The sequence below is a fragment of the Crinia signifera genome, chromosome 5 (assembly GCF_055691185.1).
Source record: "Crinia signifera chromosome 5, ASM5569118v1, whole genome shotgun sequence".
NCBI lineage: Eukaryota > Metazoa > Chordata > Amphibia > Anura > Myobatrachidae > Crinia > Crinia signifera.
This window is the reverse complement of record NC_139221.1, coordinates 36,562,788-36,585,593: the sequence shown is the minus strand read 5'-3', so window position 1 is coordinate 36,585,593 and position 22,806 is coordinate 36,562,788. Positions and strand designations below refer to the sequence as shown.

At 45.2% G+C, this 22,806-nt stretch overlaps 1 protein-coding gene across 3 annotated transcripts in view; it reads right to left on the bottom strand.

The window, feature by feature from the left end:
- Positions 1 to 1,898: 1,898 nt before the first annotated feature.
- MATN2 (matrilin 2) overlaps positions 1,899 to 22,806 on the bottom strand; it is a 94,037-nt gene continuing 73,129 nt past the window's right edge. For all 3 annotated transcript variants that reach the window (XM_083187014.1, XM_083187013.1, XM_083187015.1), the window contains 6 exons: positions 21,791 to 22,204; positions 17,833 to 17,985; positions 17,204 to 17,245; positions 4,972 to 5,058; positions 3,686 to 3,775; positions 1,899 to 2,536 (listed from right to left, as the gene is read on the bottom strand). In XM_083187014.1, the coding sequence (XP_083043140.1) occupies positions 2,481 to 2,536; positions 3,686 to 3,775; positions 4,972 to 5,058; positions 17,204 to 17,245; positions 17,833 to 17,985; positions 21,791 to 22,204 (842 nt within the window). In that variant the 3' untranslated portion in view covers positions 1,899 to 2,480. The remainder of the gene's footprint in view (positions 2,537 to 3,685; positions 3,776 to 4,971; positions 5,059 to 17,203; positions 17,246 to 17,832; positions 17,986 to 21,790; positions 22,205 to 22,806) is intronic.

Genomic DNA, 22,806 nt, shown 5'->3' with positions numbered 1-22,806 from the left:
TTGCCTAGGGCGCAGGCCACTGGAGGGCGGCAGATCAGAGCAGGTCCCCCCCCACCGGATGGAGGATAGAAGCACCGGCAGGTGTCCCCCCCCCCCCCCAAGCGACTAGGCGTCTCCGACTAACTCCCCACCCTTGGAGTTACTTAGCGGCACACGCCGCACCACCGGCACCAAGACAGATTATGATTATTGTTTGTACCCCTGGATGTTTTTAACCAATATATGTTTGTCCAACCCTATTTAAAACGTATTTATTGTGTCTGCCGACACCACCTATCAAGGAAGAGAGTTCCACAATTTGGCTGCCCTGACCGTAAAAAAAAAAAATGTTTCCTTCTAAGGCAGTGGTTCCCAACCCTGGTCCTCAAGTATTCCCAACAGTGCATGTTTTGCAGGTCTCCACACAGAATCACAAGTGCTATAATTAGGTCCACCTGTGGATCTTTTCAAATGTGCCTGAATAATGAGTGCACCTGCCGGGTGACCTGGAAAACGTGCACTGTTGGGGGTACTTGAGGACCAGGGTTGTGAACCACTGTTCTAAGGGAACAAAATCTTCTTTCCTCTAGGCTAAACTCACGCCCACGTGTCCTAGAGTCCTTCCTCAAAGAGAAAAGGTTACCTGACCATTCCTTATATTGGCCCAATATATTTGTACATGTTAAGCATGTCTCCGCTTAAACATCTATTTTCTAGCATAAATAATCCCAATTTGTTTAATCTGTCTTCATAGCTTACATTCTCCAACCCGTTTATTTACTTTTTCCAGTTCTATGATGTCCTTTTTATAGTGCGGGGTCCAGAATTGTACTCCATATTCTACATGCAGTCTAACCAATGCTTTGTACAGTGGCATAATTACATTTGAGTCCCTTGACTCCATACCCGTTCCTATACATGCTACTATCCTGTTGGCCTTATTTGTTGATACATGAAAATGAGGACTGCACCCCAGCTTATCTTTTTGGACTTCTAGATCTTTTTCCAGTTTTTAAATACCCAATGCCTCCCCGCTTAGGTTATAACTAGCACACCGGCTATGTCTCCCAAGATGTATAACCTTGCATTTATCCACACTGAACCTTATCTTAGATTTCTAGTTTATTAAGAGCGCTCTGAAGCGTGGAGACTTTACTGAGTAGACCACCCCAATAACGTTAATAAAGATGTTAAATAAAAGGGGCCCTAGTACTGACCCACTTAGAACTGTTATCATACTGCACCATTTACAACCACTCTCTGTTCTCCATTCCGCAGCTAGTTCAACAACAAATCTTACCCCTAGTCCCAAAAGCTCCATTTTTATTATCAACCTCTTATGTGGCACATCATCAAAAGCCTTAGCAAAATCCAAGAAGACCACATCTATAGCATTTCCATTGTCTAGGTTGTTGCTGATTTCCTCATAAAAGCTTAATAAATTTATTTGGCCCAAACGTTTTTTTCACAAACCCATGTTGGTTATACTGATTACACTATGGAGCTCTAAATGTTTTTGGATACTATCCCTTAAAATTCCCTCAAATAAATTATTGATGTTAAACTCACAGGTCTGTAGCTGGGTCATCTCTTTTTCCTCTATTGAATAAAGGTACTACTATTCTCCAGTCCTTAGGCACCTTTCCAGATGAAAAGGAGTTCTCAAAAATGTAATACAGAAGGTTTGCTAATTTATCCCTTAATTCCATTAGAACTCTAGAATGAATCCCATCCGGACCTGGGGATTTGTGTGTTTTGATTTGGTATAGAGATGGTATTGTCTATATTACAATGTAAACAGTAAATGTGGTATATAAAATCTTATGAGTGTATCTATATTATGAGTATCTCGGATGAATATAATATCCCCTGTGCCTTGCAGAAATTCACATTACAGAACATAAATAAATGGAGCCACGTTTACTGTATAACAAATAGTTTACCATTCATATTTAGATTTTATAAAATGCCATGAGCTCAATTTTGAAATGACAAAACGAGATTTGGTCCCCAGAATGTTTTTTTTTCTGTTTTGCTTCCAACAAAATTCACAAATCTTCAGTTCTGAAAAAGAAAAATCCAAAACTATTCCTCCTGTGTGCTCTTGTCAAACATGCAATTCCAAAGTTATATAAATAAGTATTTGTACATTATACATTTTTGATTGTGTCCAGGTCGCTCTTTGTTTCCCCCTCAATTTTCCATCATGAGGGCTGGTTAGGGGTCATGCTTTATTTTTATTTCATTTTTTTAAGTGCGGCCAGCTATTAGAAGCTTGTCGGATCCCTTCAGTGTGTCAATGAAATGATCTTAGCTATCGAAGATACAAGCACCAATTCTTTATAACTAACTACATTCCTTCCCCTGATAACCTATTGTAAATATGCAGCTGGTGCTATGATAATTTTGGGCCACTTCTGCTTCCCATCCTGCTCCTCCGCGTCCTCATCCCGCCATTGCCCTTAGCTTATCCTGTTCGCACGCCGCAGAGATCAAGTCTGTTATCTTTGTCCCAAACGATTCTCCAGGTCTTCCATCCGTCGTGTCATCTGCTCCAGTGAGTTTATGTCAAGGAGTAAATGACTATTAAGATCTTGGTTATTGCCATTAAATTTCTACTACAGCTGTAGTCATTACTAACTGTCCCATTTCCCAGATCACCTAGCTGGTGCACAGCTGTAGTCATTACTAACTCACATTTCCCAGGTCACCTAGCTGCTGCAAAGCTGTAGTCATTACTAACTGTCATGTTTCCCAGGTCACCTAGCTGCTGCAAAGCTGTAGTCATTACTAACTGTCACATTTCCCAGATCACCTAGCTGGTGCCCAGCTGTAGTCATTACTAACTCACATTTCCTAGGTCACCTAGCTGCTGCAAAGCTGTAGTCATTACTAACTGGTCACATTTCCCAGATCACCTAGCTGGTGCCCAGCTGTAGTCATTACTAACTCACATTTCCCAGATCACCTATCTGCTGCAAAGCTGTAGTCATTACTAACTGGTCACATTTCCCAGGTCACCTAGCTGGTGCACAGCTGGAGTCATTACTAACTGTCACATTTTCAAACCTGCTGCATTCATTCCTACTATAGATACACAGGTTGCCTGAGAAACATGAACTGTTGGTAGATCTTGAGGACAGGTTTGGCCAGCCCTGGTCTAGACCCTCAATAAGTCAACCCCATATGCTCTACATGGTCAAAAAGTTGGCTAAATATGGTGGACAAGATGTTTTTCACATGAACTATGATTGGGAATAGTGACCTGTGCTGAGGTCAGCGGTAGCAGAGCGAGGCACCTTACTCACAGCGCAGTCAGCTAAGGGAACCGGAAGGGTCTCCGTTTTCCCTAATTGTGGTCCCGCACTGTGAAATAGACAAATTTGTTTTTACTTTTTTTTTTTTTATGATGACCAGTTTCATGTAGACCGTCAAACCCTGTCGACCTTTTGTGCCTATTGATTTTTTGATCCTGTTGACGTTTTGCATGTGGACCTATTAAGTATTTTATGTAGCTCTAGTATACGTAGAAGAAGTGATAAAAATGATGTCATCGTGGTGGCATGTAATAAAAACTGGTCGTAACTCTGACCCCTCCCATCGGTGATGTCACTTCCGGAGAGAGAGAGGGGGGGGGGTGGTGTTGAAAGAGAGAAAACATCTGGATGTAAATGAATTAGAACATTAGAAATTAAGTAAAGGATATATTGTTGGGTTAGCCTCTTGACATCTTCATTTGCGTTGGACTGAAACTCCATTATATTCTTACACTGGCATTGTTCTTCAGAGGGGTTTTCTGGTACATGAAATACATTTATGAAATAGAATAAAAATAATTAGGATTCAGGATCTGTATTCCAGAGGGAATGGCTTAACATTAGAGAAGACGGGTGTTTACACGGATTCCATCTGTGCCGCAATTCATCACAACACAATGCCGGAGCAATAGGAAATGTTGGGTCTTGAACATGGGAAACTCAGAGGTCACCCGCAGCCTTACTAATTAAATAGAATGCTTTAAAACTAGAGATAGGAAGACTGAAAATGGTTACATGACCATGAAAGAATGAATTTGGGTATGGATCCATAAATCCAGGAGCCGTTGTAATGGTGCTTACAGCTTGTGAGGGGGTGCTGGGTCCAATTGTATGGCTGGCGATTGTGGCCATACTTCGGCTTCCTTGGTCTAGATCAGTGGTAGCCAACCCTAGCCCTCGAGAGCTACCAACAGTGCACATTTTCCAGACAACCTAGCTGCTGCACAGCTGCACTCATTATTCACTGACACATTTTAAAAGATCCACAGATGGAGCTAATTAGCTCACTTGTGATTCTGTGAGGAGACCTGCAAAACATGCACTGTTGGTAGCTCTCGAGGACTAGGGTTGGCTACCCCAGGTCTAGAGCATGTGTCCTCAAACTGCGGCCCTCCATGTTGTGAAACTACAAATCCCAGCATGCCTTGCCACAGTTTTAACACTCCCTTATAGCAAAACTGTGGCAAAGCATGCTGGGATTTGTAGTTTCACAACATCTGGAGGGCCGCAGTTTGAGGACCCATGGTCTAGAGTAGGGCTGGGCAACACCGGCCCTCCAGATGTTGATTAACTACACATCCCAGCATGCCTTGCATCAGTTTCAGCATGGCCACATAGCAAAACTAATGCAAAGCATCCTGGGATGTGTAGTTCATTAACATCTGGAGGGCCGGTGTTGCCCAGCCCTGGTATAGAGGGACACATAGGTTTAAGGATCAAGAGAACAGCCCAGGGCCATTATGGAGTAAATGGATATCAGTCACGTTGCCAGATGCACTAAACTTCAAAAGTAATAAAATGGACAGTAATGAGCAACCAACCAATCAGCTCCTGTCTGACATTTTTCAAACACAGCCTGTGACATAGCAGGTAGGAGCTGATTGGCTGACTGTTTATCACTCTCCATTTTATCACTTTTGAATCTTAGTGCATCTGGCCCTTAGTGAGGTCTTACCTTCTGCTTGTGTGGTGAATTTGATGGCGGACATGGAACAAGAGACTGTGATTTCACTATTTTCTCCTTTTAGTTCAGAAGTATAATCTGAAAGACACAGAATGTCCAGTGATGAAGACATGGCGATATAGGCACTGCAATACAATCGCCTGCAAAATGTTTTGTCAGGTATAGGTCCAGATGCACTAAGCTTCAAAAGTGATAAATGGAGAGTGATAAACAGCCAGCCAATCAGCTCCTACCTGCCATATCACAGATTGTGTTTGAAAAATGTCAGGTAGGAGCTGATTGGCTGTCTATTTATCACTCTCCATTTATCACTTTTGAAGCTTAGTGCATCTGACCCACAGTTGCTCAGAGAAGTGCCTAGCTGCAGAATGGACACCCCTGGTACTTGTGGATTGGTACATTTCGGGACACATTTAGAGCCGGACACCTTTTGCACCCTAAGGGCTATTTCACACGCTCCGGCTCCTGCCGGGTGGCGAAATCCTGCACGGCCAGGAAGCCGTGCCGCACAAAGCAGTTAAAAATGGGCACAAATGTGTCCATTCACGCGGGACGGCCATGGCCCGGCCGCTAGGTTGCAGCCGGAACCCACCACTGGAAGGGACGGCTGCCGGGCTGTGGCCATCCCTCCATTGTAAGCTACTGTGTGCGACACAGCTTCCTGGCCGTGCGGGATTTCACCGCCCGGCAGGAGCCGGAGTGTGTGAAATAGCCCTAACTGTAAATATACTGAGGTGTGTAACTGTTCAATCACATATACAGATGTGTCCTCAAACATCTAGTGCCAATACGATGCAGAAGATACAGTATGTGGCGTGAGCTCGCTGGTCCTACTGCCCAGACACAAGGACTAGGACGTACGAGGAGTCGGTTGATTAATTTGAGTTGCGCCACATCCAGCACTTGAGGTAACAATATTGCATGAAATTAATTAACGATGCTGGGTGGGAGAACGTGACCTTCATCATCATCATCATCATCGTCATCATTGCAAGGAGAGAAGTAACTCAAGACCTGATGCCTGTGCTTTTGCAATGGCGCTGCTGTTTTTGTTACAGCCTCTACTGCAAATTTACACTAATGGAGCAGCTGACGGGATGTCTACTGAGATGTCCCCCAACTGCGGCTCTAATCTGCTGCAGTGCGCAAATAGTCACACCAGCGAGTGAACATCATCTGCACCATCAGATATTGGAACAAACCTATGGTTGCTCAAAATGTCCGATGGTAAATATCCTCGGGTCTTCAAATGAAAGCCATCCCCCAATCACCATCCAGAAACTACTATCAGAACTGCATGTATCTCCAATATGTGTGCCCGGGCAGTAACCACCAGGACACATGTGCAGTGTTTTTCTGGGTGCATGCACAGATTTAAAACATCAGGAACTTGTGTCCGATGTTATAAATGTGTCCGCCTCTAAACTGGGCCCTCAGTCCTACAGGCTCCTGCTCTGGGGCTGGTTCCCAAAATACGGGGGACAAAATGACTAGGGGTCCCCCGTATTTTAACCCCTTCCCGCCGCAGCCTGTTTTTGCCTTCCTGACAGAGCCCTTTTTTTCAAATCTGACAGGTATCACTTAAGTGGGGATAACTTTTTTTTGCTTTTACTTATCCCAGTGATTTTGAGATTGTTTTCTCGTGACACATTGTACTTCAAGTTAGTGGTAAATTTGGGTCATCAGTCTGTGTTTTTTTGTGAAAAATACCAAAATGTCGTAAAAAAATGGAAAATTTAGCAATTTTCAAAATGTTTAATTTTCTGCTTGTGAGACAAATAATCATACCACTCAAAATAGTTAATAACTAACATAGACCATATGTCTACTTTATGTTTCCATCATTATTTCAACATCCTTTTAATTTTTTTGGACACTAGGAGGCTTAAAATATGAATAGCAAATTCTAAAATTTTCAAGAATATTTCAAACACTGATTTTTTTAGGGACCAGTTCAGTTCTGTTGTGACTTTGAGGGACTTGTATGTGAGACACCCCCATAAATGATGCCATTTCAAAAACTGCACCCCTCACAGTATTCAAAACAGCATTTTGGAAGTTTGTTAACCCTTTAGGTGTTTCACAGGAATTAAAACAAAGTGTAGGTGACATTTCAAAATTTCATTTTTTTTGCAGATTTGCAATTTTAATACATTTTTCTAAGGAACACAGTAGATTTTACTAGAGAAATGTGACTAAAAATTGATTCCCCCAATTCTTTTGTTTTCATAAATATCCTATATGTGGCCCTAGTGTGCACGTTGACCAAACCACAGGCTTCATAATAGAAGGAGCACCTACTTGATTTTGGAGCCTCCTTTTTATGAGATTATTTTTTAGGCACCATGTAGGTTTCTAGGCACCATAAGATGCTAAAAGTTAGGAACCCCCCCACAAGTGACCCCATTTTGCAAACTACACCCCTAAGGGAATTCATCTAGGGGTATAGTGTACATTTCAAACCCCCAGGGGTTTCACCAATTGTGGTACAACTGGGCAGTGAAAATGAAAAATTAAATTTTTTACACAAAAATGCAGTTCTGGCTCAAAATTTTTCATTTTCACAAGGAATGAAGGAGACAAAGCACCCCAAATTCTGTGCCCCAATTTCTCCCGAGTACGGCAATGCCTCACATGTGACCAAAAAATACCATTTGGGTGCATGGCAGGACTCAGAAGGGAAGAAGTGATATTTGGATTTTGCAGCACAGATTCTGGTGGAATGTTGGTGGGTGCTATGTCGCATTAGCAAGACCCCCAAAGCACCAATACAGTGGAACCCCCCCACAAGTGACCCCATTTTGCAAACTACACCCCTCAGGGAATTCATCTAGGGGTATAGTGTATATTTCAAACCCCCAGGGGTTTCACCAATTGTGGTACAACTGGGCAGTGAAAATGAAAAATTAAATTTTTTACACAAAAATGCAGTTCTGGCTCAAAATTTTTCATTTTCACAAGGAATGAAGGAGTCAAAGCACCCCAAAATATGTGCCCCAATTTCTCCCGAGTACGGCAATGCCTCACATGTGACCAAAAAATACCATTTGGGTGCATGGCAGGACTCAGAAGGGAAGGAGTGATATTTGGATTTTGCAGCACAGATTCTGGTGGAATGTTGGTGGGTGCTATGTCGCATTAGCAAGACCCCCGAAGCACCAATACAGTGGAACCCCCCACAAGTGACCCCATTTTGCAAACTACACCCCTCAGGGAATTCATCTAGGGGTATAGTGTACATTTCAAACCCCCAGGGGTTTCACCAATTGTGGTACAACTGGGCAGTGAAAATGAAAAATTAAATTTTTTACACAAAAATGCAGTTCTGGCTCAAAATTTTTCATTTTCACAAGGAATGAAGGAGACAAAGCACCCCAAAATATGTGCCCCAATTTCTTCCGAGTACGGCAATGCCTCACATGTGACCAAAAAATACCATTTGGGTGCATGGCAGGACTCAGAAGGGAAGGAGTGATATTTGGATTTTGCAGCACAGATTCTGGTGGAATGTTGGTGGGTGCTATGTCGCATTAGCAAGACCCCCGAAGCACCAATACAGTGGAACCCCCCCACAAGTGACCCCATTTTGCAAACTACACCCCTCAGGGAATTCATCTAGGGGTATAGTGTACATTTCAAACCCCCAGGGGTTTCACCAATTGTGGTACAACTGGGCAGTGAAAATGAAAAATTAAATTTTTTACACAAAAATGCAGTTCTGGCTCAAAATTTTTCATTTTCACAAGGAATGAAGGAGACAAAGCACCCCAAAATATGTGCCCCAATTTCTCCCGAGTACGGCAATGCCTCACATGTGACCAAAAAATACCAGTTGGGTGCATGGCAGGACTCAGAAGGGAAGGAGTGATATTTGGATTTTGCAGCACAGATTCTGGTGGAATGTTGGTGGGTGCTATGTCGCATTAGCAAGACCCCCGAAGCACCAATACAGTGGAACCCCCCCACAAGTGACCCCATTTTGCAAACTACACCCCTCAGGGAATTCATCTAGGGGTATAGTGTACATTTCAAACCCCCAGGGGTTTCACCAATTGTGGTACAACTGGGCAGTGAAAATGAAAAATTAAATTTTTTACACAAAAATGCAGTTCTGGCTCAAAATTTTTCATTTTCACAAGGAATGAAGGAGACAAAGCACCCCAAAATATGTGCCCCAATTTCTCCCGAGTACGGCAATGCCTCACATGTGACCAAAAAATACCATTTGGGTGCATGGCGGGACTCAGAAGGGAAGGAGTGATATTTGGATTTTGCAGCACAGATTCTGGTGGAATGTTGGTGGGTGCTATGTCGCATTAGCAAGACCCCCGAAGCACCAATACAGTGGAACCCCCCCACAAGTGACCCCATTTTGCAATCTACACCCCTCAGGGAATTAATCTAGGGGTTTAGTGTACATTTCAAACCCCCAGGGGTTTCACCAATTGTGGTACAACTGGGCAGTGAAAATGAAAAATTAAATTTTTTACACAAAAATGCAGTTCTGGCTCAAAAATTTTCATTTTCACAAGGAATGAAGGAGACAAAGCACCCCAAAATCTGTGCCCCAATTTCTCCCGAGTACGGCAATGCCTCACATGTGACCAAAAAATACCATTTGGGTGCATGGCAGGACTCAGAAGGGAAGGAGTGATATTTGGATTTTGCAGCACAGATTCTGGTGGAATGTTGGTGGGTGCTATGTCGCATTAGCAAGACCCCCGAAGCACCAATACAGTGGAACCCCCCCACAAGTGACCCCATTTTGCAAACTACACCCCTCAGGGAATTCATCTAGGGGTATAGTGTACATTTCAAACCCCCAGGGGTTTCACCAATTGTGGTATAACTGGGCTGTGAAAATGAAAAATTACATTTTTTTACACAAAAATGCAGTTCTGGCTCAAAATTTTTCATTTTCACAAGGAATGAAGGAGACAAATCACCCCAAAATCTCTGCCCCAATTTCTCCCGAGTACGGCAATGCCTCATGTGTGACCAAAAAATGGCAGGACTCAGAAGGGAAGGAGTGATATTTGGATTTTGCAGCACAGATTCTGGTGGAATGTTGGTGGGTGCTATGTCGCATTAGCAAGACCCCCAAAGCACCAATACAGTGGAACCCCCCCACAAGTGACCCCATTTTGCAAACTATACCCCTCAGGGAATTCATCTAGGGGTATAGTGTACATTTCAAACCCCCAGGGGTTTCACCAATTTTGGTACAACTGGGCTGTGAAAATGAAAAATTACATTTTTTTACACAAAAATGCAGTTCTGGCTCAAAATTTTTCATTTTCACAAGGAATGAAGGAGACAAAGCACCCCAAAATCTGTGCCCCAATTTCTCCCGAGTACGGCAATGCCTCATGTGTGACCAAAAAATGGCAGGACTCAGAAGGGAAGGAGTGATATTTGGATTTTGCAGCACAGATTCTGGTGGAATGTTGGTGGGTGCTATGTCGCATTAGCAAGACCCCCAAAGCACCAATACAGTGGAACCCCCCCACAAGTGACCCCATTTTGCAAACTATACCCCTCAGGGAATTCATCTAGGGGTATAGTGTACATTTCAAACCCCCAGGGGTTTCACCAATTTTGGTACAACTGGGCTGTGAAAATGAAAAATTACATTTTTTTACACAAAAATGCAGTTCTGGCTCAAAATTTTTCATTTTCACAAGGAATGAAGGAGACAAAGCACCCCAAAATCTGTGCCCCAATTTCTCCCGAGTACGGCAATGCCTCATGTGTGACCAAAAAATGGCAGGACTTAGAAGGGAAGGAGTGATATTTGGATTTTGCAGCACAGATTCTGGTGGAATGTTGGTGGGTGCTATGTCGCATTAGCAAGACCCCCAAAGCACCAATACAGTGGAACCCCCCCACAAGTGACCCCATTTTGCAAACTATACCCCTCAGGGAATTCATCTAGGGGTATAGTGTACATTTCAAACCCCCAGGGGTTTCACCAATTTTGGTACAACTGGGCTGTGAAAATGAAAAATTACATTTTTTTACACAAAAATGCAGTTCTGGCTCAAAATTTTTCATTTTCATAAGGTATGAAGGAGAAAAAGCACCCCAAAATCTGTGCCCCAATTTCTCCCGAGTATGGCAATGCCTCATATGTGACCAAAAAATACCAGTTGGGTGCATGGCAGGACTCAGAAGGGAAGGAGTGATTTTTGGATTTTGCAGCTCAGATTGTGGTGGAATGAATAGTGGGTGCTATGTGGCATTAGCAAGACCCCCGAAGCACGGTGAAATGATGAACCTAATAATCCATAGATGTGTGGTATATTTTAAAACACTCCTTTATACATAGGCCGGGTTTGTCGGGGCAAGTTTCACAGTGGAAAATAGTATCCTTTCTTATTCCCTTTTTATAGCAAACTTTGCACCTTTTTTGTGTCCTGCCCTTTTTTGCAGTGGAGGGGATTTCGTTAGGAAAATGCTGCCCTGGTACAATACGGGGGCCAGTACTAGAAGTACTGGGGCCCTCTGCCTGCTGGTTCCCAAATATTAGGCCCTTTATGACTTCCTCTTGAAAGTGCATAAATGTCCCCCTCTGGCTGGTAGAACGGAATAGCACGTAAGCGTTATACAGTGCCATCTGGATGATATACACGGCCAGCTTCTTGTACCAGATTTTTGTTTTCCGCAGGGGACTGTACGGCTTCAGTACCTGATCTGAAAGATCCACTCCGCCCATGTACTTATTGTAATCTAGGATACAATTAGGTTTTGAGGTGTGGGTACTGGTACCTCGTACAGGGACGGAGGTGGTACTGTCTCCATGAATTGTTGTCAGTATAAGGACATCCCTCTTGTCCTTATATTTGACCAACAACATATTTTCAGTGGATTGTGCCCTGCTTTCACCCCTTCTCAGTACTTGGGCAATGTGCGTTTTTGGGAGGCCTCTTTGGTTCTTGCGCACAGTACCGCAAGCTGCTGTACCTCTTGAACCAAGGGCCTTAAACAGGGGGATGCTAGTGTAAAAGTTATCCACATAGAGGTGATAACCTTTATCCAGGAAGGGGTGCACTAAATCCCAGACAATTTTTCCACTAACACCTACGAGGGAGGGGGGGCATTCTGGCGGTTCAATTCTTGAATCCTTCCCTTCATATACCCTAAACCTGTGGGTGTACCCTGAGGTGCTTTCACGCAGTTTATACATTTTTATGCCATACCTTGCCCTCTTACTGGGAAGGTACTGGCGGAATTTAACCCTTCCTTTAAAATGTATAAGGGACTCGTCGATACAAATAAATTTTTCAGGGATGTACATCTCTGCAAATTTGGCACTGAAATGATCAATGACCGGCCTGACTTTGAATAGCCGGTCAAAGGTGGGATCATCTCTGGGTGGGCACTGTGCATTATCGTTGTAATGCAAAAATTTAAGGATTGTCTCAAAACGAGTCCGAGTCATGGCCATACGGTAAAGTGGGGTGCTGTACAGAACATCTGTACTCCAATATTGCCTAATTTCTGGCTTTTTTACTATGCCCATATGTAACACCAGACCCCAAAACGTCATCATCTCTACTGCATCTACAGGGGTCCACCTAGCAAATGATGACGTGGGGTTTTGAGCAATAAACTGCTGGGCATATAAATTACTTTGGTCCACCATTAAATTTATAAAATCATCAGAGAAAAATAATTTGAAAAAGTCAATTTCTCTGAGACCTGTTGAATCAAATTGGATTCCTGGGGTGGCCAAAAACTCAGGAACCTGGAGCTCAAAATTGTCTGGTGGTGGGGTCCATACGGGATCAATCATTTGGGGGGGGGGTCTCAGCTGCTCTACGGGGGCGTCTTTGAGGGGGTCCCTCATCACTAGAGGAGGAAGATGAGGTTAAGACGAATCCTTCAAATTCCCCGCTTGCATCACTGGCTGTGTCAGAGTCAGAGGCAAGCATGGCATATGCCTCCTCCGCTGAATACATTCTTCTGGATGACTGAGATGACATTTGGGATGCCATTTTTATTTTTGTGTTTCTGTAAGTGTAATGTTTCAACACGTGTATAGTGTAGGGGGGGTACAAACTTTATTTCAACACGGGGGGTATGTAGTGTGTAGTGTGTATGTAGTGCAGAAAAAAAAATACTTTATACAGGAATTTGATCCCAATAAAAAAAAAAATTGGAGGGGTTAAAAAAAAAAAAAAAAAGGTCCTGCGCCAAAAATTGAGCACAGATGTTGGTCAGTAACGTCCGTCACTGAACAGCGCTCAAAGGCAACAGGAATTTGATCCAAAAAAAAAAAAAAATTATATCAACCCTGTGCCGAAAATGCTGATCAGTGATGTACGTCACTGATCAGTGCTCAGCGGCCACAGGACACCCACAAAAGCAACGTGGGTGTAAAAACAATTTAAAAAAAATAAACCACAGCACTCTCCAAAAAAAAAAACAATTTAAAAAAACTGCAGAAAAATAATTATATCTACCCTGTGCCAAAAATGCTGTTCAGTGATGTATGTCACTGATCAGCGCTCAGCGGCCACAGGACACCCACAAAAGCAACGTGGGTGTAAAAACAAAACCCCACTGCACTCTCCAAAAAAAAAAACCATGCAGATCAGTGATGCAGTGATGCAACACTGATTAGCAGTGAGGGGCAGCAGGCACACAAATGTGGGTGCAACCTGACAGGGTATATATAAAAAAAAAAACCCTGGACCCCCAAAAAGTTGCTGATCAGTTAATTTATACTGATCAGCACAAAAGGGGGGGCAGCAGGGGGGGCAGCAGTCAGTTGCACAGGCAGCACAAGCTTTGGTGCAACTGACAGGTATATATATATATAAAAAAAAAAAACCTGCACCCCCAAAAAGTTGCTGATCAGCACAGATATACTGATCAGCACAAAAGGGGGGGCAGCAGACACAAAATATAGCACTCTCTATCACTCTCTGTCACTATCTCTCACTATCTCTGACTATCTCTGACTATCTCTCACTATCTCTCACTATCTCACTATCTGTCACTCTATGACACTGCAGCAGCAGCACACAGGAAGTGACAAGATCCAGGAAGCATCCAGCTGCTGGCAGCACGCTACCAGCGGTGATCAGGTAAGTATCAGGCAAGGATCAGGTATGTATATCACGACAGATTGGCACGGTGACCGCTCTGCACGCAATTCCAGACCGGAATGGCGTCTGCAGCGCAGTCACCGTTAGTTTAAATCACGCGCCATGGCTGTGATTGGTCCGTCGTTCCGACGGACCAATCACAGCCTTGGGGGCAGGTGGGGTGAGGTGGGGTGAGGTGTGGTCATCACCGGTGACCCCCTCACGCCCCCTCACACCCGGCGGTGATTGACACCTGTGTTACCGAGCGTCTGATTCGCCGGTAACACAGGAAAACGCTGCGACTGGCTGTTCACATTGAACAGCCAATCACAGCGATCGCCGACGGGGGGGAGGCATCGCCGCCCCCCCTGGGCATGCAGGGACATGTCTGCTGTCAGGGACAGCAGACATGTTTAAACTGTCACCGCGTCTATAGACGCGGGGACAGTTTAAAGTCATGACGTATATATACGTCATGTGTCGGGAAGTACATCCCGGCCATGACGTATATATACGTCAAATGTCGGGAAGGGGTTAAGAACCAGCCCCAGGCAAAACCAGCCAGCAGGGTAATGCCACAGCCGGGGGGAGACTTTTTATGCAAGTCACCCCGGCCAAAGCATTAACCCTACCGACCAGTCAGCCTGGCCAGGGGCCCTGGGGGAGTGGGGACCCCCCAAATAAAGGGGTTCCCCCCTCTCCAGGACTTACCTGACCAGGCTGAAGCCTGGTGCTGTCCTCGATGCCCCTGGGCAGTGGGCATCGAGCTGATAGTGGTGTAAAAAATAGAACAAACTATTGTTTTTTACTGTGGCACTACAAGTGCCAGCAAGCTGGGACTTGGAGAACCACAAGTCCCAGCCTGCTGGGCATTAAAGGGCCCGCTGGGTCTTGTAGTGCCACAGTAAAAAAAATAGTTAAATAAAACACACTGACACCCATTTTAAATAAAAGTTTAATACACACATTACACACATACTGATACTTACCTATCTTGATCCCGTTGGTAGGTCACTGGCTCCGGTGTCGGCGGCTCCGTGTCGGCGGCTCCGGGGTCGGCGTCCTGTCCGAGGATAATCCATGTTGGACCTGTGGAAGGAAATCCTACTCACCCAGGTCCTTCATGGATGGTCTTCTTTCTTCATCTGTCGACATCCAGGTCTTCTGGCAGCTGCTGACGACTTACAGCAGCTGCCGGCATCTCCCGCGACGCTCCCCGGCTTTCAGAGCCGGAGAGATCCTTCCTCTTCGGCGTCTGGGCTCAGAATGAATTCTGGCCAATCAGGAGCCGCCTAGCCGCCTAGCGGCCAATCAGGAAAGACCTTTCCTGATTGGCCGCTAGGCGGCTAGGCGGCTCCTGATTGGCCAGAATTCATTCTGAGCCCAGACGCCGAAGAGGAAGGATCTCTCCGGCTCTGAAAGCCGGGGAGCGTCGCGGGAGATGCCGGCAGCTGCTGGAAGTCGTCAGCAGCTGCCAGAAGACCTGGATGTCGACAGATGAAGAAAGAAGACCATCCATGAAGGACCTGGGTGAGTAGGATTTCCTTCCACAGGTCCAACATGGATTATCCTCGGACAGGACGCCGACCCCGGAGCCGCCGACACGGAGCCGCCGACACGGAGCCGCCGACACCGGAGCCAGCGACCTACCAACGGGATCAAGATAGGTAAGTATCAGTATGTGTGTAATGTGTGTATTAAACTTTTATTTAAAATGGGTGTCAGTGTGTTTTATTTAACTATTTTTTTTACTGTGGCACTACAAGACCCAGCGGGCCCTTTAATGCCCAGCAGGCTGGGACTTGTGGTTCTCCAAGTCCCAGCTTGCTGGGGAGGCTTGCTGGCACTTGTAGTGCCACAGTAAAAAACAATAGTTTGTTCTATTTTTTACACCACTATCAGCTCGATGCCCACCGCCCAGGGGCATCGAGGACAGCACCAGGCTTCAGCCTGGTCAGGTAAGTCCTGGAGGGGGGGGGACCCCTTTATTGGGGGGGTCCCCACTCCCCCAGGGCCCCTGGCCAGGCTGACTGGTCGGTAGGGTTAATGCTTTGGCCGGGGGGACTTGCATAAAAAGTCTCCCCCCGGCTGTGGCATTACCCTGCTGGCTGGTTTTGCCTGGGGCTGGTTCTTAAAATACGGGGGACCCCTAGTCATTTTGTCCCCCGTATTTTGGGAACCAGCCCCAGAGCAGGAGCCTGGGGCTGGTTGTTAAAAATCAGGGAACCCCTATTTGTCGGGTTCCCTGATTTTTAATTACCGGCTCCAGGCTCTGTCAGCCTGGTGCTGGTTTCGGCTGTGGGGGGGACCCCACGCCGGTTTTTTTTTTTTTTATTATTTATTTAATTTTTTTTTACACCTTGCAGCCTGCACGGATCTGACTGATCCGTGCAGACTGCCTACAAATAATTCGTATTAGCAGCCGTATATACGGCTGCTAATACGAATTCCTACGACATCGGAGGGTTACAAAGCAGTCGTATATGACTGCTTTGTAAATCCCCCTCCGGAACACGACTTTGCATACGACTCAAACAGTCGTATGCAGTCGTAGGGGAAATACTAATACAAAAAACTTGATTTTTCATATTAGTAAATTCCCCCCATAATGTCCACATCTGAGACAGTTGCAGTACTGCTCTTACAGCCAAATATCAGAAGCTTTCAGGATATACTGTGGGCCACCAATTTATTATTATTATTTATTAACAGTTTCTTATATAGCGCACACAGATTCTGCAGCGCTTTACAGAGAATATTTGAACATTCACATCAGTCCCTGCCCCAGTGGAGCTTACAATCTATATTCCCTACCACATGTACACGCACACACAGACATTCTAGGGTTAATTTGTTGACAGCCAATTAGCCTACCAGTATATTTTTGGATTGTGGGAAACCAGAATACCCGGCGGAAACCCACGCAAGCACGGGGAGAATATACAAACTCCGCACAGTTCGGCCCATGGTGGGAATCTTATGCCCCAATCATATATATTACATAAAACTGCACTAAAGAAGTATACAGACAGGCTGCTGCAATGGGCAGTGAGCCAGGGACCGTCTCCCATACACGCAGTGCACAGACATTAGGTATTAGAATGAATTATTACAATACATCACTGTCTTACCTTGGTTGGAGAGGTCAGTAGTTTCTTTCCAATTGCTCCAACCTGTAAAGAGATTTGTGTGAGGAATTGTTAGCAGTCTGTAAATTCTATATGTCATAATACGTTGGCTCAAGAACCTGTTAAATTAGGTTTAATTCATCTTAATAGTTGATTTTCTCCCTATATGTCCCTACCACAAGCCCAGGCCAAGCCTGATAATGAAATGATAATGAGGCTGGGAGGCAGGTAGGACTGCTGCCTCACTGCTTTCATTTGTGCATAATTCACAATCTGAGTATTCTCTACCTGCTTCCAAAGAAGTCACTCAGGCAGCAAGCGCCCAGGCAAATGAAAAATCTCCCGAAGGCGCTCGCTGCGGGGCTTCCACTTGCACATTTAATGCTGCCCCTATGCACTCGTCTCACATGCCTAGTGGGCAATTTAGCACAGTACACAGACTTTGATATACTGCAGTAATGCGGTATTGTGGATCTATAGTGATGACTAATGATAATAGTTTTTTACACTGGTTCTTCACAGTTTGTTTCACAACCCCATCACAATAGCCTGGTGTGTAAGTGACAGGCGCGCTGCGCAGCACACCGCCACGTGTATGTATGCGAGTGGCACCTCAGTCCTGCAGGCAGTACCTTCGCAGATGCTGGATTTCAGTTTCTCAGTGATATACCCCATGGAGGTGAAGTCATCAGCATGAATAACATGTTTCTCTTGCGGAGCTGAAGCAATTTCTTGTAACTCCTCGTCTATCGCCTTTCCCACTCCGACGGCGTAGATGGTGATGCCTAAGAAGGAGACAGACAGAGTGCTGCATAATTACGTCATAGTTATTAATTCCACAGCAACCTCCAAGTGCCCTGACCTGACCACAGCAGTGAGCGAAGCACTGCACAGAGAGCGGAGGCAGCTCCAGCTGCTGGCACTGTCAGACATACCTGGTACTATGCATTGTACAACAAAGGCAGGGAACCCTCTCGTGTAATAATCAATTCCCTGCAGCTACACACAAACATAAGTGCACCTGGTGCCACACACAGTCTAGGTGGCCATTTGAGGAGGAGAATATACATTATCAGTGCCTAGGGGCAGGGGGCCATTACTCAGACACTGTGGGGTTCATATCAAACCTCTAATACCCCTTTCACATTGCACCCGGCTATTGGGGTGAGGTGCAGTGTGAATAACCTGGGTTTACCTGTGTATAATGGGTATGCTGGGTTCAGTGTGTAAGGTGAGCTTCTGCTCTTGCGCTGGACCTGGTACTTGTCAGATCCAAAATCATCCTTCAATAGCGTTCATTCTAGCACCCGCTATCTTTGAAAACCCATGCAGTTCCTCTTCCCTGCCTGGGGTGTCACTGTCTGCCGTAGTGCTTCTAGTCTGTATATCAGCACTGATATGCAAACCAGACCTGTGCTAGAAACACCACAGCAGACAGCGACACCCCAGGCAGGGAAGAGGAACTGCACGGATTTTCAAAGATGGCGGGTGCTAGAATGATGACTACTTCAATGACGTTACCAGGACTCACTGAACATGCGGGACATTGGCTATATAGCCAAGGTTGACCTGCAAGTCCATTGCACAAGTGCTGGGACCTGGCTGCTTCTGCTGGTTACTATCGGCAACAACTCCACTTTATCTCCCTAAAAAATTAGATACATCATCCTCAGAGAGGGAAAGTTTTTGCCTTCCAGTCTGTAGCCCGCCTTGGCAGAGAAGCATCACAAAGTGACTCATTTTTTCCTCACAGTGCGCAGTGAGGCAAATCTCTGCCGCAAGCCGTCATTAACAGTCTGTTGGGGGGGGGGTGGACAGTCCTTATACAAGGAGCCCAGTTTCCCATTACTGTGCCGATTCGTCATCACTTTTCCTCACAAATACATGACATCGGGTTCATTCGTTTTCCTGCCAAGTATCTCAGCATATGGATGGCATTACCCCCTGCAGATTAATGAAGTGAATTATTAACAGTTGCTGCTAATGCTAAAACGTCCACCTGGAAGACGAATCCGACTTGGGCATAAGCATAAAGCTGGCAAGCAACGGTTCAGCAACTAGTGTCTTTATATATAGATGTTGTGGGCTGCTGGGTGCTAGGGGTTGGAGTGGTGGCTGCCTCAGGGCCGGATGCGTTAAGCTCCAAAAAGTGATACATTGTAGAGTGATAAAGTACCAGCCAAACAGCTCCTAACTGGCATGGTACAGGCTGTTCATAGTATGTGGTAAATTTGCTAAAGTGTGACTTTTTAGAAGTGAGAGATGATAAAACCAATCCGATTCTAGCTTTTATCCTCTAGACCAGGCATTCCCAACCACGGTCCTCAAGGCACACCATCAGTGCAGGTTTTGTAGATATCCAGGCTTGAGCACAGGTGAATTAGGCCCTTATTCTAGTTCACTCTTTCTGACAAAATCCTTCTTAGATGGACAAAACCATGTGCACTGCAGGGGGGCAGATGTAAAATGTGCAGAGAGAATTAGATTTGGGTGAGTTATTTTGTGTCTGTGCAGGGAAAATACTGACTGCTTTATTTTACACTGAAATATAGATCTCACTTTGAAGTAAAACCCCACCCAAATCTAATTCTCTCTGCACATCTGCCCCACCTGCAGTGCACATGGTTTTGTCCATCTGATGCCGTGTTCTCACTGCCAGTGAGAAATACACTGCTTTTACCCGGCATTAAAATGCCTGGGACTGACGCGCTGGACCCCCGTTCTCTCTGCAAGGCAAATTCCCGGGTGAAGAAGTTCTACCCGGGAATTTGCCTTTAAACACAGGTTTTTCGGCAGTATGAACGGGTCAACCAGTGTCTACATATCCGGATCTCAGACACGGGTAAAAAGAAGGGTTTTACCCGTGTATGAAATCCGGATATGCAACCCGTTCACACTGCCAAAAATCCTGTGTTAAAAGGAAAATTCCCGGGTCTACATGCTAGACCCAGGAATTTGGCTGCAGTGAGAACGGGGTATAAGAAGGAATTTGTCAGAAAGAATGAACGAGAATAACCCCCTTAATTAGTATCTGAGGGATTCTGATTAAACCATCTGTGCTGAAGCCTGGATATCACTAAAACCTGCACTGTTGGTGTGCCTTGAGGACCGGGGTTGGGAAAGCCTGCTCTAGACAAAGTGGTTCTCAAACTTGGTCCTCAGGACCCCACACAGTTCACATTTTCCAGGTCACCCGGCAGGTGCACAGGTTCATTCAATACTCATTGACACATTTTAAAAGATCCACAGGTGGATCTCATTTTTTCACTTGTGATTCTGTGAGGAGACCTGCAAAACATGCTCTGTGTGGGTCCTGAGGACTGAGTTTAAGAACCTGTGCACTAGACCAGTGGTTCTCAAACTTCTTCAGTCTAAGGCACCCTTTGGGTCTCCATAACTTTTTCAAGGCACCCTTAAGCCAAAATAATTACCGAACTGTCCCCCCCCCCCCTTTTTTTTTTGTTAGGTCAAAACAATGCTATGTATGCAGTGCATACCTGGACCCATTTAAAAAAAAAACAGCCCAGGCTAACTATCAAGGTCATGCACCAAGCTAGCAGGTTCTCCCCAAGCTCCCGTGGGTTCTCCCCAAGCCTCCTCCAGCCGCTCACTCCACGCACCTGCCCGGTACTCACGCTCACTCCCTGCCACCCCCCGGTGTTCTCCCCACGCCCCCTCCTGCCGCTCACTTCACCAATCCGCCCGGTACTCACGGTCACTCCCAGTGCTCACCCTCCACCCCCTCCCGGCACTCACTCCCCGCCGCCCTCGGTGCTCACTCGCACTGTGCACAGTAAATTATACATGCAGCGGCTGGCAGACAGGCTGCCTCTACGGACACTGGCCACCGCACCCCTGTCACAGTGCTTCGGCACCCCAGGGAGCTACGGCGCACAGTTTGGGAACCACTGCTCTAGATGGTACTAGATAAATGATAAATGAAATGTGATTGGTTACTACTGTATGGGCAATATCTTTCACTTCTAAAAACTTTAGTCAATTTACCCATTAGGAGCTGCTTGGCTGGCAGTTTAGCACTCTCCACTGTATCACTTTTTGAAGCTTAGTGCATCTGGCCCTCAATGTGCTGATCCGTTCATCATAACAAAGGAAAAATATATTTTCAAATAATTTGGGTGGATTTACTCAAGATACCTAAAATAACTATAGGAAAAAAGCACAGATCAAAACTTAAATGTGTACAAAGTAAATACAGTACAGTGGGGTAGATGTATGAAGCAGTGATAAGGGAGGAGAAGTGAGCCAGAGGAGAGGTAGCCCATGGCAACCAATCAGCACTGATGTAACATCTATAATTTGCATAATATAAAATTATACAGAGCAGCTGATTGGTTGCCATGGGCCACTTCTCCTCTGGCTCACTTCTCCCATATCCCTTACATCTACCCCAGTATTACTACATCAATCCCAACTTCTGTATGATCACGGTTGCCATGACGATATCTTTAAACTTATCAACACTGATTTATCTTTGCTGATATCAAATAACATATCCGTTGCTATTAAAAAAAAATACTATAAAAAGAAAATACAGCAACATTCTCCAAGAAGCAATAGAGGACATAGTACCGCTCTGCTTGGCCCGGCCTGCCCAGTCTGAGACTTCATCTTGCGCCCGGCCGTCGGTAAACACAATGGCCACTCTCGGGACACCCAAGGAGCGATGTCTGGCTCCCTGCGTCTCAGTAAAGCTCTTTTCGTACATGAGCTTCAGGGCAAGTCCGGTCATGGATCCTCTGCCCATGTATTTCATTTGAGACACGGCTTTCTTCATGTCTTTGGCTGAGCTGTACTGCGCCATGGTGAATTCTGTGTGGACATGTGTGGAATACTGGACCAGTCCCACGCGGGCGGCTTTCTGCGAGATCTCTAAGGAGTCTATGATCCCATTCACAAACTGTTTTACGATTTCAAAGTTGTCCTCTCCGAGGCTTTTGGAGCCATCGATGATAAACACCAAGTCAACCGGTCCTTCGCTGCACCCTGAAAACCGGTAATAAATAGAAAACAGATCATGAAATAGCTTACTTTGCTGTGGACAGAATGGTATATACAGTTTTAAACGTTGTTGTGTATTGTAACAGATTTTGTAGACACAATTGTGTAAAAAATTTTTTTTTTGTAGTTTTTACTGTAATCCCGGCTACTGCCACCAGAGTGTGCTGCTGAGGCATGTCAAACATTTCCCCATCTATTTGTGTACTACAGTAGAACAACACATTCTGAATTTTTTTCTACGCTGGTAATCCTTAGCTTAGATAGCTTGTTTTCTTTAATGAGGTGCACGCAGCTGTAAAAATCAATTGAAATCAATCTATGCAGATTTAGTGATGTAGTATTGTACACAAGGTAATATTTGATTGTTTACTCTCCACAGACAAGCTTTGAACGATTCTCTTTCATCAGGCCAAGCAATGCACAGATAAGAAGGAAAGTTATACAATATACTATAGTGACAGTGTTTTCACTGCTTGGGTTTATTTTAGAGATCATTAATCTCTTCTTCTTAACTACAGGATGCACAGAGGTCGCTGCACGTTAAGTTCATGCAGGGTTTAATGCCTGCATGAAAGAGTACAGAAGAT